This window comes from Amphibalanus amphitrite, unplaced genomic scaffold (genome assembly GCF_019059575.1).
Source record: "Amphibalanus amphitrite isolate SeventyFive unplaced genomic scaffold, NRLGWU_Aamphi_draft 000094F_arrow, whole genome shotgun sequence".
NCBI classification, from domain to species: Eukaryota; Metazoa; Arthropoda; class Thecostraca; order Balanomorpha; family Balanidae; genus Amphibalanus; species Amphibalanus amphitrite.
In genome coordinates this window covers 918,803-935,971 of record NW_024881590.1, presented here as the reverse complement: position 1 = coordinate 935,971, position 17,169 = coordinate 918,803, and the positions used below count along the sequence as shown (strand labels likewise).

General features: G+C 49.2%; 1 protein-coding gene across 1 annotated transcript in view; it reads left to right on the top strand.

Annotated features, from left to right (window-relative positions):
• Positions 1–2,763: 2,763 nt before the first annotated feature.
• Positions 2,764–17,169, top strand: part of LOC122380285 (trypsin-7-like) — a 65,968-nt gene continuing 51,562 nt past the window's right edge. The window contains exon 1 of the mRNA XM_043363324.1: positions 2,764–2,946. Within this exon, the coding sequence (XP_043219259.1) occupies positions 2,809–2,946 (138 nt within the window). The 5' untranslated portion in view covers positions 2,764–2,808. The remainder of the gene's footprint in view (positions 2,947–17,169) is intronic.

The window sequence follows — 17,169 nt, the reverse complement described above, 5'->3', positions numbered from 1 at the left end:
TTCATTTGCAGGCCCATAACTTTTAAACGTGCTGTATAAATTTCAAATAGGCAGCACACTTATGCAAAGACATGCTGAAGATTACTTGACCGAATTGGCCAGACAAACGGTAGCAAAATGAGTAAGAAATGCAGCTTCAAAGGCGCATGTAGTACAAGGGAAACGTACCTTGAAAACGCTTTTGGCGCCCTCACAGCCGAAGTATTCCAAATGACGACTCGTAACAAACATGCGATAATTGTAGTCACTTAAGCTTCAGAGCATCACTGAGACGTGGCATCCATGTCGTACGGTTTTAGAAATATCTCGAATTTCGGCTTTGCCCCAACTCCGGCATTGCCCCAACTTCCCCTGTTATTGTTATACAACTCGGTGAACTTAGCACATCCTGAAAGTTTGAAGGAAATCAGTCCAAAGCTGTGAGTTGGACAGGTGCAAAAAGAGAATTGAAGTTTGACCATGACCTTGCACCGGTTTTCTGACCTGGTGACCTGACCCAAGGTCGCCCGGACCTGAAATTTTCAGGTCATATGTAAAAAGTTTGCCCCATAGGCTGTAGCGCCGCCTATCTTCGAAAAACCTTAGGGGGGGTCGCATCGACCCCCCCCCCTCCCCTGCAAGGGCGAGGGTTAATGGTACATATGTACTTCCAATGCCTCAGTATTGAGCACTTTGCTAAAAACGCCCAAAAGGACGGTTTTTGATCTGGGTCTGGATGATCGGAGATGGTCCACCGTTTCTATGATATACTCAGCGAATAGTTGCCGTGTCGATATCGAAGCGTCCGGTGGTAACTGGTAGGTAGATCCCCGCTACAACAATGCTCTGTGGTCGAGAGGGCCAAAGAATGCACCACATCATTTCTAACTCACGTGGAACTTCTATCTGAATTCTGAGTCATTGTATAAGTCACTCCTTTTTTTAGGCCTTCAGTCTTACCGACAACCGAGAAATCCCTATCTCTACGCAGAGCGCGATACCCTGGTAAAGAGATGCGCTTATCGTCCACGCTCGGCATCAAGTGCGTTTCGCTTATTACCGCCAAGTCCACGTTATGCATTTGCAGAGTAACGTGGAGCTCGTTCAACTTCGTGTTTGTACAAACACCATTCGTGTTCGTAGTAAAAAAAAAAAAACGTTTCACCTTCAGCGGCTTTATGGCTACAACTGTTTAATCTTTAAAAAAAAAAAACGAGAACTTCACTTGGGATCTCAGAGATGTTTCTTGTTGCCGCAAACATATACAGCCGTCCCGTTTTATTCATGCCAGAGAATCTGCATTCTGACATTCTTGGGCATGTGCGGGCGAGGGTGAACATTACGACGTAATGACCTCTGACTGACCTCAGGTCAGTGACATAAAAAAACGAACTATATGTCTTGTACTGGTTTTTCTGACTTGGTGACCTGATTCAAGGTCATCCGGACCTGAAATTTTCAGGTTATATGTAAAAAGGTTGCCCCATAAGCCGTGCCAAATTTGGCGGCGCTGTGCGCCGCCGTTTTCACGCTATCTTTGAAAAAACTAAAGGGGGGGGGGGGTCGCATCGACCCCCCTGCCAGGGCGAGGGTTAACCCTCGCCGGACCTATTGGTTTTCTACATGCGCGCCGGCCGAGGGGGGCGGGTACGACCCCGCCCCCCTCGCCGTTTCGCCTCTGATCGAGCTAGCGTGTCGCGGAAAAAACGAGCGTGTGCGCCGTTACGAGACGCAGAGATTGATACCCGATTTTAAGGTCTTAGGTCAACCGGTGACCTCTGAGGTCAGGTCAAGTACCTCAATGTACGGTTCCGTTTTGGTGTATAACTTCGACAAAAATGGCCGCGGAGCCGCAATTTTGGCAGCATCGTGCGATGCGAGCCGACATAAACCGAATCACGGTTCCGGCCAAACATGGTATCAAAAAGTCACAGGTGAAAGGTCATTTCGGGTTAGGGTCGTACAATTTTCAGGGTAGGTGTAAAATTGATTAACGGGAGGGTACTCGAAGTTTCGTCGCGATCAGCCGCTTTTACGCGATCTATTCGCGAAAAATTGAGAGGGGTCCGTTCGACTCTATACGGGCGAGGGTGCATTCACCACAGAGCCTCAGGGGCCGGCATAGCCCTACTTTGCAAAGGTAAGTGCTACTTCATGAGTACTGCACCGGCGCAGGGGCGGCTAACTGATTCCACCAGACCAGAGGCACTGGCCGCACTGGTCGCGGGGAACTATAGGAGATGTACGCGCAGAATACCAGGGCCAGGGCACAGTTTGACGCATTACGAGAGTTCTGGCGCAGGAGGTTCGCGTACAAAACGGTCTCACCTTATGACGTTTTCCCAGCCGATCTGCGAGAGAGAAGCAGCACCAGTAGGGAAATGTTTGGAACGGTATTGAGACGGCACGGCACATGTTGACGGCACAGCTTCGACTGATCGCATCGATATTCTATGCGCACAACCTGATGTATATCCTCGAGTGGGATATGTGCATGGATAAGCTGCTTTACCATATTCTCCCTTGTCTCTCACCAATTGACGAGAATGAAAAAAAAATTAAGAGCCACTTCATGATAGATGTGTTCGAGATGTGATAAAAAAATCAATAATTAAAAAGCCTGACCAGACGGCGGCACGCCAACGTCCTTACCAGTGAGTTTTATACGCCGGACAATGAACTCCTTTCTGGCCGTACCAACGTGACAGCTTTTTATGCTTCGGGAAGCCGCAATATCAGTCGTTTTAATCAGCCGAGCCAGCCAGCCCGTGGTGTCGTTTCTCGTTCACTCGTCGCCGTCCAGGGCTGAAGAGAACCCGCACGGGAGAAATGGCCCCCACCGCTCCGTCACCATCAGCTCTGTCGCCGCCGCTGCTTCTGTCTCTGCTGCTGCTGCTGCTGCTGCACCTCCGCCCGAGCGATGCGGCCGACCCAAGCAGTGCTTCTTACGTCAGCACTGCCACCCAGGTACGATTTTTCTAGACCCTTGCTGCAAGGCCGGGCCTTGCACAGTTAACCCGCGCCCCACTGGGGTCTGTGTATAACCCGCGACCGGCTGTAGGTCCTGGATTTCCACGCCTTGTTGGGTGGGGGTGGGGGGTTGAACACCCCCTTTCTAACTCGGCTCCTGGGCCACGTAGCGATACGCGGAAGGCGGCGTTCGAAAGAGCGTCAAAAATAATGAAATCACTACAGTCATTTTTTGGTCAGGTCAAAGGTCAGGTCACCAGAGGTCATTGAAGGCAAAATTTCGCCGATTTCCAGGTCGAACGTCAAAAAATTTCCAAGAATCCAACGCATAACTCGGGAACCAATAGAGCTACAGCGCTGCGGAAAAGCGCATTCGACAGCCCTTTTAACCCGCGAGTTGCTGGGGGGGGGGGGGCGTTAAACGCCCCCACTTTTTTCGCCGGGCCATAGCATAAAAACGGCGCGCCGCAGGCGCGCCAAATTTTGGGTACCTGTAGGGAATTGATTGAAGTTTATTGTGACAAAGTTTCAAAAAAATCGGTCGGAAAATTTTTGAGATATCGAGGATTTAGTGACGTCATGATTTCTGAGTTTTCGACCAAAAACGGCATATGTTCAAAAAATCATATAAAATCACAGAATAGACATACAGACATGCCATAAACGCCATTAGACTGCCAATACCATGAACAATCAGATGGCCATCTTCGATTATTGATTATCGTTCCGCATTTTCCAAAATCTTGAACTGAATCTTGGCAATTTCTCGTGACTACTTCACGACCATGATACATGCATTTCTTAAATTGAACTTTTTTAGCCAAACACGTACACATATGATAAAATGAATGTCACCATCGTGCTCTACGTCCCAAATTACCCATGAAACATTTGTCACAGGCTGCAAATATCAGTTTTTATTTTCGGGGATATGTGCCTGCCCGGTTGACCTGACCTTGACCCTGACCTATGCTTGACTGACCCCTGCATGGAGCTGACACTCTTGTAGGCCTTATATGATGGATTGTGCACCGTTTTGACAGAGTTTATGACGAGAGGCGCCCATTGCGAAGTCCTGAAGTCCATGCTACTGAAAGCCCGATTTCAGGTGTTTGACCTGACCTTGACCTGACCTGTGACCTCAAAATTCAACTTTAAAGTACTCATCTGAAGCTTCTCGTCGCGTTCTTTCGTTTGCCGCCTCGTGCGTTTCGCTGCGCCTATTGGTTCTCGAGTTATCGGCTGGGGGCGTTTAACGCCCCCCCCCCCCCCCCAGCAAACGGTGGGTGGCGAAATAGGGGAGAGTGGGGTAATTTGGCCGCTTTTTTTAGAAAACGATATAACTTAAAATTGACGACACATTTCTGCATTTTCTCAACGCTGGCAGGTGTCGTATTCATTTTACTTTACTGGACAGTGAACTTGAAATGATAGAGTAATTACTTATATTGAAATTGTGACGTATTACAAAGGTCTGCAAGGCGGCCAAATTGCCCCACTAGCAGGGTTATTTGGCCGGGGGTGTGGGGCAATTTGGCCGGTGTTAGTTTGCGGTCGGGATTTTCTGTTATATTGCGAGTCAGCTTCAGATTCAGCAATGACGTGTGTCCTATGACGCATTTGCCGCATTTTGGAGGTTGACTCAGGGGTCACAGGGGTCAAAATAGCCAAATTAGCGGCTCTAGATGCGAAGACAGTTTTTTACGAATAACTTTTGAAGTAATCAAGCTAGGCCAAAAAATCGAGTACCATCGTAATTCTCTCGTCAGTCCGCATCGAAAGATATATGTGTTGACCTTGAGAAGTCAAGGTCAAAGGTTGACCTCAGGTCACGTTGCATATGGTCGCTTGACCTCAAGGTCATGTGATTTCAAGGCCATCATGCATATCATTCGATGCGCCTTGGCGAGCTGAACAGAATGAGACCATTTGTGCGGCTGTACCATTTTTATGTAATGATTTATTAGCAAAAAAATGTTTGGTAACCTTTGATGACGTCACATGCTCTTACAGTTGACCAATCGGAAGTAAGGCATCAAAGTAGTCAAAGTTGGTCATGAATCATGTCATTTATGGTACAATTGACCATGAAAACTCGGCCGTCCCAGCATATAGACCATGAGCGCACCGGCCAAGTTGCCCCGCTAGTCCCGGCCAAATTACCCCATATTGTCATTCTGAAAATTTTTGTCTATAAAGTCATCACGGCTATACGGAATTAGATAAAATTGCTCTTGGAACCGCTGAACACCCCCAAGAATGGCGCTATAATGTCTGAATTCGTTTTTAGCCCAAATACTACATGTTATACAACTTTGTAAACAGAAGTAAAAGTTACCATTTTCTAATGAAATTAACGTTTTATTAATTTTGAATAAAACTACGAGGCGCAAAGTTTTGACATTTGTCCTCCAGTTATTTCTACCCATGACAAATGAATAGAGACTAGAGCTATTTCACTCACTTTTATTAGACAGCGTACAGGTGGGGGCGGCCAATTTACACCACCGGCCAAATTACCCCACTCTCCCCTACCCCAGCAACTGCCGGCCGGGTTAACACGCGCAGTGGAAGGGTTGCGAGTACTACGCCCAGTGGAAGGGGGGGGCGGATGTCCCCCCCTAAGATCTCAGCTCCCACTGGAGCTAGAAAAAACGAAATTTTGAGGGTAGGTGAAGGCTTGGGGAAACTCTGTTGTGTGTGAATTTCATGACCCTAGATATCTAATCTTCCAGGTGAAATGAGGTCAAATGTGGTCAAATCTGCCATATGAGCAACTTTTTTGCGTTTACACGCCGATAACTCAAAAGGTTAACGGCCGATTTTCTTTTTTCTTTCACTATACGAAAAACATACATCTGTGAGTATGTATGGCGAATTTCTAGTTAATCCAACAATAAATATGGCAGTTAGACACCTGCTAAGGGTAAGATGTCGCCGGCTGAAGCGGGATCGGCCGACGTGGGAAACGCGGCATTCACAATTTTGTGTTTACACACTCATAACTCAAGTTGTTACCGGCCGATTTTCAAAATTCTTTAACCATAAGATTACCTGTACACTTCTTAGTCTTCTTACAAAATTTGACGCGAATCGAATATCATCAGCGGTAAGGAGCGGCGAGCGCGATGTAAAGACGGAACTGTCCTGCCCCGGCACAGTCTACAATTCAGGCGGTGCGTAACGGCTGGCGCCGGCCGCGGCGCCACCGCGGCGGCAGGATGTTTGACTTAACACAGCTATTACTAGAAAAGTTGTGAACCGATTTTCTTATATCTTGCACGAGAAGATCTGCAATTCAATTCTGGACAGGTAGCCAATATGTCACATTAACCCGCGCCCCAGTGGCGGTCTCGGCCAACTTCGCCCTAGTGGGGGGGGGGGGGGGCATATGTTACCACCCACCTCTAACTCAAAAACTAAGAGGGCTAGAAAGACGCGGTAAAAAGCAGTCGATAGCCCTCAATGCGTACGTTTGAAAGTATTTTTTGGTCATTTTTCACCTTAGAGCAATATTTGGGTCACCAGAGGTCATCAAAGGTCAAAATTTGCCAATTGTCATTATAATTTTCAGAAAACATGCCGCTATCTCATGAACTATGGTAGCTAGAAAAACGCATGGAAAAGCAATCGATAGCTTTTGAACTCTTCTTTTGAAAAGGTCATTATCAATATTGACTTCAGGTCAACGGTTTAGCCTCCAGAGGGCAAAAACTCCAAAAATAGCTGTTTTACGAAAAGTGTTTTTCGACAATAACTTTCGACTACAAAAAGCCACGACATTTCTATTGCCAGAATCGTGTTCCCCTCGCCGAGATGCGTCGAATGAACTATAATTTGACCTTGAAAGGTCAACTTGAAAATTTGACCTCAGGTCAAGGTCATGACCTTCCCGGAAAAGGTCATGTTGCATATCAGTCGATGCGTCTCAACAAGACAAACACAATGAGACCATCCCCAGCGTTCTATCTCTTTCCAATCGCGAGTTATTGGCAAAAAAACTGTTTGTAGCCTCAAGTGACCTCGGATGGCCTGTCTAGAGGCTATCAGCAAAAATGACACCTTGGTCATCACGAGTGGACTAAATCATTGTGATTCTGAAATATTTGGACTGTTCCGATGCGTACACACGGATCTAGAGGCATTTTCATTTTTCTCCATTGACTTGTAATGGAAAGGTCACGCCACTGACCTGACCTTAGGTCACGGATATAAAAAATCCGAGATATACAAATTGTAGGCGCCCATAACAGCATGCAATCCACCAAGTTTGAAACCTTTGTGACAAACACTGCAGGCTGGAAATGATTGCAAACTTTTTTAGGCTTGGTCAGTTAACTTGACCTGGTGACCTGACCTGACATGACCTGGGGTCAAAAATTTCACACATTATCCAAAATTGATGTACCAAAAGCTACCCCAAGCGGCGCGGCGCTACGCGCCGCGGTTTTTTATTTACACGCAAAAAACGCGACAGGGTGGTAGCATATGCCCCCCCCCCCACTCGGGTGAAGGTTAATAATATACGAGGGGGTATCGAAAAGTTCTGATCATCACCATGAATTAGATGTGATAGAAATTTGATTTTTTTACATGATGTTCATTACTCCTTCAAAAGTCACCACACATGACCGCTAACTTATTGCATCGTTTCTTGAGCTGCCTCAGGCGATCATTGTAGGACCTTCGCACTGTCCCGTAAATCACTGCTCCACCTCATCAATGACGTCATTTCTGTACTTAAATCACCGGCCATAATGTGGATTCTTCATCTCCCGTAACAATCAAGAGTCAGTTAATACCCGGTCAGTTGAATTTGTTAGATGCGGTAGGATTTAATGTCCACATCATGTTGTTTCTTCAATCGCAGCTCAGGCCGAATGGGCGGGGGTGCTGTCGGTGAGGATAATACGTCTTTCTTGAGCTTTTTTGCGGCGATTCTGCTCGAGGCCATCTCGCAACTTCTTCAAAAGTGTGCAGTAGTGCTTGCTTATCATTATCCGACCATCATCAAGACAGTCGGTAATGACTAACCCACGCCAGATCTAGAACACTGATAGCATTGACCTTCCATATCGGCTTCTGCATCTTCGCCTTTTAAGAAGGACAGATGTGCCGTGCCTTAACTTCTTGATCATCTTTTGTCTCTGGATCATACGCATAGACCCAGCATTCGTCACAAGTCATCAAATGATCGAAGAAGTCTTCAATTCCCTAAAAAAATGGCTTGTTTTCGTTTCCAAAGGCCAAGACGCCTTTTTCTCTTGAACAAAGTAGACACACGAGCTTCTAAGCGGGCTGACTCCTTTATGGTCTGTAGTTCTTCGCTGATAATATTTTCAGGCACTGCCAGCATGGAGACTTTTCTGTTGCACAATCATCTGAAAGGTCACACGACGATCTGTAAGGATGAGGTCCTCCACTTCCTTCACAGTCACCACCTTATCAATCACTGGTAGTCACTCACTTCTTGGACTTCCTTGCAAGGACCACGCAACCGAGTTGAAAATTATTTCCTCATTTTCGGTAAGTGCATGAGATGGGCTTTCCTCGCCATAAACTAATTTCACGTTCTTGATGTATTTTCTCAGTGTGATACCGTTTCAAATGCATTAGTTGGATGACGGTTCGGTCCTCAACGGGCCCAATACTCATCTTTTTTACTTCTAGGTCTCTCCTACATAAGATAAAACCACTTCTCAGGATTTTCTTTGTGGGAACATTGTTCTTGGGAACCAAATATAATACCGACCAAAAATCATCAAAATCGGTCTATAACTTCTATGTGATGATCAGAACTTTTCGATACCCCCTCGTAGTTGTGGCGCGAGTTATTGGCGAAAAACAGGAGGGGTGGGCGAAATCCGCCCCCCCTTCCACTGCGCGTGTTAACGCCCTTTCTGAGAAATTCTCTTAGATTTGACCTAACGTCAACGGTTTTGCCTGAAGGGGGCAAAAACTGCAAAAAAATCGATTTTTTTGGAAAGTTTTTTTCTGCAATAACTTTTGAACCAAGCCTTGTACGAGCTTACTTTTACCGGCATCGTGTTCCTCTCGTCAAGACGCATCGAATGAGCTATAACTTGACCTTGAAAAGTCAACTTGAAAATTTGACCTCAGGTCAAGGTCATGACCTGACCTGAAAGGGTCATGTTTCATATCAGTCGATCCGTATCGTCGAGCTGAACACATCTAACGCGTTTTCATCGCTCTAGCATGCCTCTATCAAAAGTTGTTTGCGAAAAGTGTAAGATACCATTCGTGACCTGAGATGGCCTCAGGGGCATAAACAGGGGGTCACGGACACAATTTTCATGTTCAGTGTGCCTAAATTATTTGTACTTCAGTGTTTGGGAGTGTTGATGATGTGAAAAGAGGCACATTTTAATATTCTCCCATTGACTTAATGGGGAGGTCGCAAAATTGACCTGACCTTAGGTCATCGATAAAAAAATTCTGAGATATACTTTATATCAATAACATATAAAAAAATTCCGATTTTTGATATGTTATTGCTCTCAGCAATCGCTGAAAGTTTCAAAGCAATCGGTCACACGGTGTAGCTATGTCAGCGTCTCTCACTATTCCAGCCGTGGGTTCGGCTTCGCCCGGCTCGTACCACACGCCGTTCCAAACGCCTCGGACGCGGCTATCCAACTGTATTCCGGCGCGCGCCGGACGGCGGCGACCGGCCGACCGGTCAGTCAGACACGCAGAGGCGCGCCCAGCACCACAGAAGGGCAGAGGCGCACCCAGCGCCACACAACGGGGGGACACAACACTGAGCAGGAATAGCCATTCCTGACATTTCCCCCTCCCGTGCACCCTCGCGACCGCAAATGCGCCACAAACACTTATGACTAATACACATCACGGCTAACGACAGGTTTCAAGTACATCACATGTGTTCGCCGCGTCTTTCCCGTTCGCGGATCTAAACAGTCAACATGACGCCTTCCTACCAAGTCCACCACAACGTGCACAGGTGACCATGGGTTGCACATTTTACGGGGAATGCCCTTACGCTCATCAAAGTTCCGTATCCGGACTTGGTCACCTGGTGGATACGTGGGCTCCCTTACCCTATGCCTCAAATCATACGTCCGCTTCTGGGCACGTTGGCTGTCACGTAAGGTTTCATGGGCCGCTCTGAGCGTGCCAGCCACCATACGCATTTTCTCGTGAATGTAATCCTCCGAATATTTGGGAACATGCGCAGATATAAGCTGAGAAACAGGAGAATTCACATGTCGCATAAAATACAAGAAATATGGGGAAAATCCATGAGACGACGACACTTCATTATTCAAAGAAAAAACCACAGCTGGTAAATGTGCTTCCCAGTCAGAGCCATAAGTTGCCGATAAAGTTCGAACCCTACGCTTTATATCTCTGTGACGCCTTTCCAATTTCCCGATAGCCTCGTGGTGCGACCCAGTAGCGTGTCTCCTACCTACACCCCAAAACCTGCACAATTCTGCCACCTTCTCGCTTTTCATATTCGCACCAGCATCCGATTCGATACGCTGGGGAGGACCGAATGTCAAAAAATGAGTGGACAGAGCATCCGTAATGCCATCGGCGGTTCCGGATCCTAATGGGTAATACGTAAGAAAGCCAGTAAACTTATCGATGCACGTCAAAACTAGTGTCTTGCCTGACAAGCGACTCTGAGGCATATGGACCACGTCTATCACCAGCACTTCACCCGGACTGGTCGGATCCTGCGGTAACAGAGGAGGGCGCGGTGGTCCCCTGTCGTCCTTTTTCGCACCGCAAAGCGCGCAGCTCGCTACATAATTCTGACAATCCCTTCTCAGGCCGAGGTACCAGATGTTTCTCGTCAAAATTTCATATAACTTATCGGCTCCGCAGTGCGCCCCAGTAGAAGTATCATGATGCCGATACAGTATTTCGAAGCGTTTAGAAGTCGGCCAAACAATCTGAAAAGAGCCATCAGAGGCCTTGCGGTACAAAATGCCATGTAACAATGCAAAATTGTCTATCTTTTCCCGCTTTAGAGCAGGAGGACAGTACTGTGGCCATTTCCCTGTTCTTAACCAAAAAACCAAAGCCCGGCAGTGTTTGTCGTGCTTCTGATGCCATATCAGAGCAGCCGGCTCAATGTTGCAGTCAATAAGACAATCTGCAGTGACTGCATTCACTGTAACGTTCTGATCGGCTCTGTGACTGCCACCGTCGGCCTCTGCCACCGAGTCGCCCGCGGTTACGTAATGGGAACCGGGAACCGTCCCATTCGAGGCTTGCTCGATTCCGTGACTGCCACGGTCGGCCTCTGCTACCGAGTCGCCCGCGGTTACGTCATGGGAACCGGGAACCGTCCCATCCGAGGCTTGCTCGATTCCGTGACTGCCACAGTCGGCCTCTGCGACCGAGGCGCCCGCGGTTACGTCATGGGAACCGGAAGTTGACGCATCCGGAACACGTTCGCCAGTCACATGCTCAAGCGGCGCGCGAGCCGCCACACCGTGAGCTCGTGCCGGCATCGCGACACTGCCGCGCGTGTCATGGTCACGTGCCACCGGCGGCACGCTGATCCCCTCCGATCGCTGCAGCCCCGTCACCTGACCGTCACGTGGGGCAGCAGCAGCCGGCTCGGCGACGGTTACGGTACCGTCACCGGACAGCTGCCCACCCGCGGCGAGCTCAACCGCCGCTCGAACCGCACCGTCATCAACCGTGCCCTCGTGTACCCGCGACAAAAAGTCAACATGCTGCATTTCTACAGCCCGGCGGTGCTCCACTACAAACTGAAACTGACCTGCGAAGGACCTCCAGCGCGCGATACGAGGATTTAACTCGTCACGGTTGGACAGGATCTGAAGGGCGCTCTTGCAGTCGCAGCACCATGTGAACTCATCTCCCGCGAGATACTTGTAAAATCGTCTGAGGCCCTGAATAAAACTATAGACTTCAAGCTCAAAAATCGTCCATTTTCTCTGAGCTCGGTTATATTTGCTGCCGCCGTAGGCGATCACCCTTTCCACGCCATCCTGGATCTGACACAATACCTGGCCTGACCCAGAGAGGCTGCTGTCAGTGTACAAAACAAATCGATCCCCCTGTCTGGGATATGCCAAAACTGGTCCCGTCATCAACGCCTCACGGAGCGCCTGGAATGTCTCGTCCAGTTCAGTGCTCCAGTAGAACTTGGGCGAATTCGAAAGGTCAACCAGGGGCGCAGCTAGAGTCGAAAACGACGGAATGAATTTACGGAACCAGGAAAAAAATCCGTACAGCCTCTTCACTTCCTTTACGGTCCTCGGCGTTTTCAGATCTCGAATGCACTGAATGCGGTCGGGAGCGATCGTGATCCCATCAGGTGTGATTTCATGTCCTAGATAATTCAACCGCGTGACTCCAATGCTGCATTTACCGGGAGACAACTTCAAACCGGCCGATTGTAGTCTACCCAGAACTGTACTCAGCAATTTATAGTGCTCGTCCATGCTGGCGCTCGTCAGGAGCACATCATCAGCATATACATGTACGCCTGGTATATCCCCCAGAATCTTGTGCATCGCCATGTGCAGAAAATAGGAGGATTGCATGCAACCCATGGGCATTCTCTGGGGATAGAAAGCTTTGCCAAGCGTATGGAAGGCACAAATACGACTGGATGCTTCGGTAAGGCGCAAATTCCAAAACGCGTGTTTGATGTCAAGTGAACTAGCCACCTTCCATCCGTGCAACGAAAAAAGAAAATCGTCTATGTTCGGAAAAACAAACTTTTTCGGCAACAAGCACTTGTTAATTCGCATCATGTCCTGCACAATACGGTACTCTGAGGGGTTCCCAGCCTTGGGAATGGGCAAGATTGGGGAGTTCCAATCAGACGGCGGTCCCTGCTCAATTACCCCACAACGTTGCAAATCGTCCAACTGAGATCGCAGCTGGCTCTCTCGCGCCCAGGGAATGGTATACGGCCTCACAAATTGTGGTTGGGCACCAGGCTGCAATTCTAAATCTACTATCTCACCACGATAACTACAAATGTCTGCATAATTCCTTGAAAAGACACCTGAATGCGACTTGAGGAGCGCCGCCAGCTCGTCGCGTTCCCTCCCCGTGACCTGGTCCCCGATCTCGAAGCGTGACAGCACTTCATCGGTGCTTTCACCCAAAAACTGGCCGTCGTCACCCGAGACAGCGTTACTTTCCATCGCCGGACCTGACTCGGCGATGTCAGACTCATCACAAAAATCAATCCCTCCTTCGAGCAACTCAACAAAACCAATGACACTTCGCCTGTGTAGCGTAACTAGCTTATCTGTTCTATTTCTAACGTAAACCGGAATCTCTCGGTCACTAAATGGCTGAATAAGTGAGTCGTGTATCTCCAGATTGTCCGAGCATTGCCCAATCATCAAATACTCGCGGTCATTCAAAAGCTTTTGGTCGATTTTGATGTTCATACACATTGTAACGCTGGAACGCGCCGTGCACTCCGTGCGCGCACCGGCGATACGGGACACGCGCCCCGTCCGAACACGACCGTAGCCAGTTACCGACTGTATTTTCCGTCTGACCTGACCCGCCTGCGGCGGAGCAGTGGCGCCCCCAGCCACAGCCGCATAGGCACCTCGAGGGGAGCAAACGGGGGAGGCTCACATTTCCTCCCCTCACATTTCCTCCCTCCGCGCAAAAAAAAAAAATATATGAAACGAAACAACATGTCCGTAACCCGTCACGTCACTCCAATATTCACAAACACACACACGCACGTGCTAATTCGCACATCCCGCCTCACGACGCAATGCCTATGTACATTCAGGTGCCTACACGTCTCGCCCCACCACCGGCTTAACATACCTGATGTGTGTCCGCCGTGTTTTGCCTGTTCGTGGGTCGAGACATTCTACATGACGCCTGCTAAGGCGTTTCGTCATTATGTAGATTGGTGACCAGGGAGCCACCATCTTTCGCGACACACCCGAAGGGCTATCAAAACGTCGCAACAAAACCTGATCGCCCGGTTTGACAGCCGGCTCACGTGCGCGATGACGTAAGTCGTACGCACGTTTCATGCTTGTTTGTGTCTCACGCAGCCTATTGTGTGCGGTGCGTAACGTGTCCGACAGTAGACGCAGCGTTTCATGGACAAAATCATCGGTATATTTCGGCACTGCTTGCGCGGTGAGATGAGATATGGGTGTGTTTGTATGCCGCATGAAATAGAGAAAATAAGGGGAAAATCCATGGGATGCACAGACTTCGTTATTCAAAGAAAAAACAATAGCGTGTAAGTGATTTTCCCAGTCTGCACCATGGCTGTCGGTGAGGGCGCGCAGGCGACGCTTGATATCCCGGTGCCGTCTCTCGATCTTACCTATTGCTTCGTGGTGAAAACCTACGCCACTTCTGACATGTACTCCCCAGAAGCTACAAAATTCTGCCATTTTGTGACCTGTGAAGTTTGTCCCTGCGTCCGTTTCGATACGTTGGGGCGGTCCAAAAGTCAAAAAGTGCTTATTCAGAGCATCTACGATGTGCTCTGCGGATCCAGACTCTAACGGATAGTGAGAGAGAAAACCAGTAAATTTATCAACACATGTTAGCACCAATGTTCTGCCAGTCAACCGGCTGTTCGGCATATGCATCACGTCCACCACTAACACCTCTCCCGGGCCGCACGGATCCTGAGGCAGAAGTGGTGGCGCGGGCGGTCCCCGGTCGTCTTTCCGCTGACTGCACCGCTCGCAGCTGGCGACGTAATTCTCGCAATCACGTCTCAGACCAAGGTACCACACGTCCCTGGACACTTTCTCAAAGAGTTTCTGGTCACCACAGTGTCCGTGGTGCGACGGGTCGTGATTATGGCGGAGAATTTCATACCTTTTTGCTCTGGGCCACACGACCTTGAGCGTTGCGCGCGTAATGTCTTTATAAAAAAGAATGCCATCACGGAAAATAAAATTTGTAACATCCTGCTTTTTTAGAGTAGGTGAACAGAATTTCGGCCATTTCTGGTGCTTCAGACGATGCACCAGAGCACGACAATCCCTGTCATGTTTCTGGTACCACCGGATTGAGTCTGGATCCAGTGATAACCGTGTCCCGTCTATGCTAACCGCATTCACTCGTTCACCCGTCATACCGGAAGCGACACCCTGCTGACATCCTCCCGTCACCCGCTCCGAAGACGGGCCGCACGGCCCCGATGGCAGACCCGACGCCGGCGGTACGGGCCGGAACCCGTGCGACCCCAGCCCATCGTGCGAGCCGCTCGAATCCGGCGGCCGCGGCCCGGACGGGATCCGGCGCCCCGTCAGTCCGGCGCGATCGCCGCCACCTCCGCGAGCCGGTGGCGGCGGGCGCCGAGCGCCGTCACACCCGAGCACGGTCCCGGCAACTGAGCCAGCGCCACCGACCGGAGCCGCCACGACTGTGGTACCATCAAGCGAACTGTCGCCACCCCCGCCGGAGCCCGAACCAGACCCAGGCTGGTTCTCAGGAATCCTCGACAGCATGTCCACGTGCTGCATGCACGCTGCTGGTCGATGTTCGGCCCGAAAATGGAATTGGCTGACATAAGCTCTCCACCTGACTATACGCGGGTTCACATCATCTTTGTTTTGTAGTATTTTAAGCGCACTCTTGCAATCACAGACCCATGTAAAATCGGCGCCCGCAAGGTATTTATAAAATTTCTTTAGGCCTGTGATAAAGCTGAAAAGTTCAAGTTCGTAAATCGTCCACTTTGACTGCATTTTGTTATATTTACTGCCGTTAAATGCGATAACTCTTTCCACTCCACCTTGGACTTGACACAAGACTTGACCCGACCCGACCGTGCTACTGTCTGTATAGAGGACAAACGGATCGTCACGCGTTGGGTAGGCCAGTACTCGGCCCGATAACAAACATGTACGCAATGAATCAAATGCCGCCTCTAGTTCGCGATCCCAGTAAAACGATGATGAGTTCGCCAGACGAATCAGAGGCGCCGAAGTGTCCGAAAAAGATGGGATGAATTTCCTGAACCATGCAAAAAAGCCGTATATACGTTTCGCCTCCTTCACAGTGGTGGGAGGCTTGAGCTCCTGAATGCATTTCACTCTGTCTGGGTCAATTGACACGCCTTCGGGTGTAATCAAATGTCCCAAGTAAGAAAGCTTTTGCATGCCTATGCGACATTTGCTGGGCGCTAATTTCAGGCCCGCCTGGCTCAACCTATCTAGTACTGTATGGAGAAGCTTCAGGTGGCTATCGACATCTGCACTCGTCAGCAACACATCGTCGGCGTAAATAGATACACCGGGGATGTCCCCGAGAACACGATGCATTGCAACATGCAAGAAGTATGAGGACTGGGCACAGCCCATGGGCATTCTCTGCGGATAGTAGGTCTTTCCTAGGGCGTAAAAAGCGCAGACTTTTTGAGACTCTTTCGACAACTTTAAATTCCAAAATGCATGTTTTACATCCAGCGAGCTGGCAACTTGCCATCCATGAAGGGACTGCAGAAAATCGTCAATGCTTGGAAGCACGAATTTCTTCGGCAAAAGACTTTTGTTAATTTCGCGCATATCCTGGACAATGCGGAACTCGGAAGATTTCCCTTTGGGAACGAGAATCACTGGTGAATTCCAGTCACAGGGCTCTCCGACGGCAATCACGCCACTGGCCTGTAATGCATCCAACTGTTCTTCCAAGATTTTTTCTTTGGCCCACGGTACTGGATAAGGCTTTGAAAACCTAGGCTTTGTACCCGGCTCAAACTCCAAATCAACGTCACCCCCACCGTAACAGCCGATGTCTGTGTAACTCTGGGAGAAAACGCCGGGAAATGACTGTAACAAAGAGGCTACCTTCTCGCGATCTGCCCCTCTAACCCCGTCACCAACTTGGAACCGGGTCAGTACCTCCTCCGGCTCGAGACCCAAGAACTGACTATCGCTGGCGGACACGGCATTGGTCTCCGCGGTGTCGAACGTGTCTGTGTCGCGCGGCGGTGTGATATCTGCGCCGTCGGTAGGCTGCAAATACCCGATAACATCACGCCGGCGAAGTGTCACAAATCGGTCTGAACGATTTCTCACACGAAGTGGTATCTCACGGGCTGAGTATGGCCTAAGCAGGGCATCAGTGACCTCAATTTGACCCGTTTTCTGACCTGTCAGCACGTATTCTGAGTCTGTCGATAAATCTGTACTTATTCTAACACAAAGACATGATATTGACCTCGGTGGTATGCGC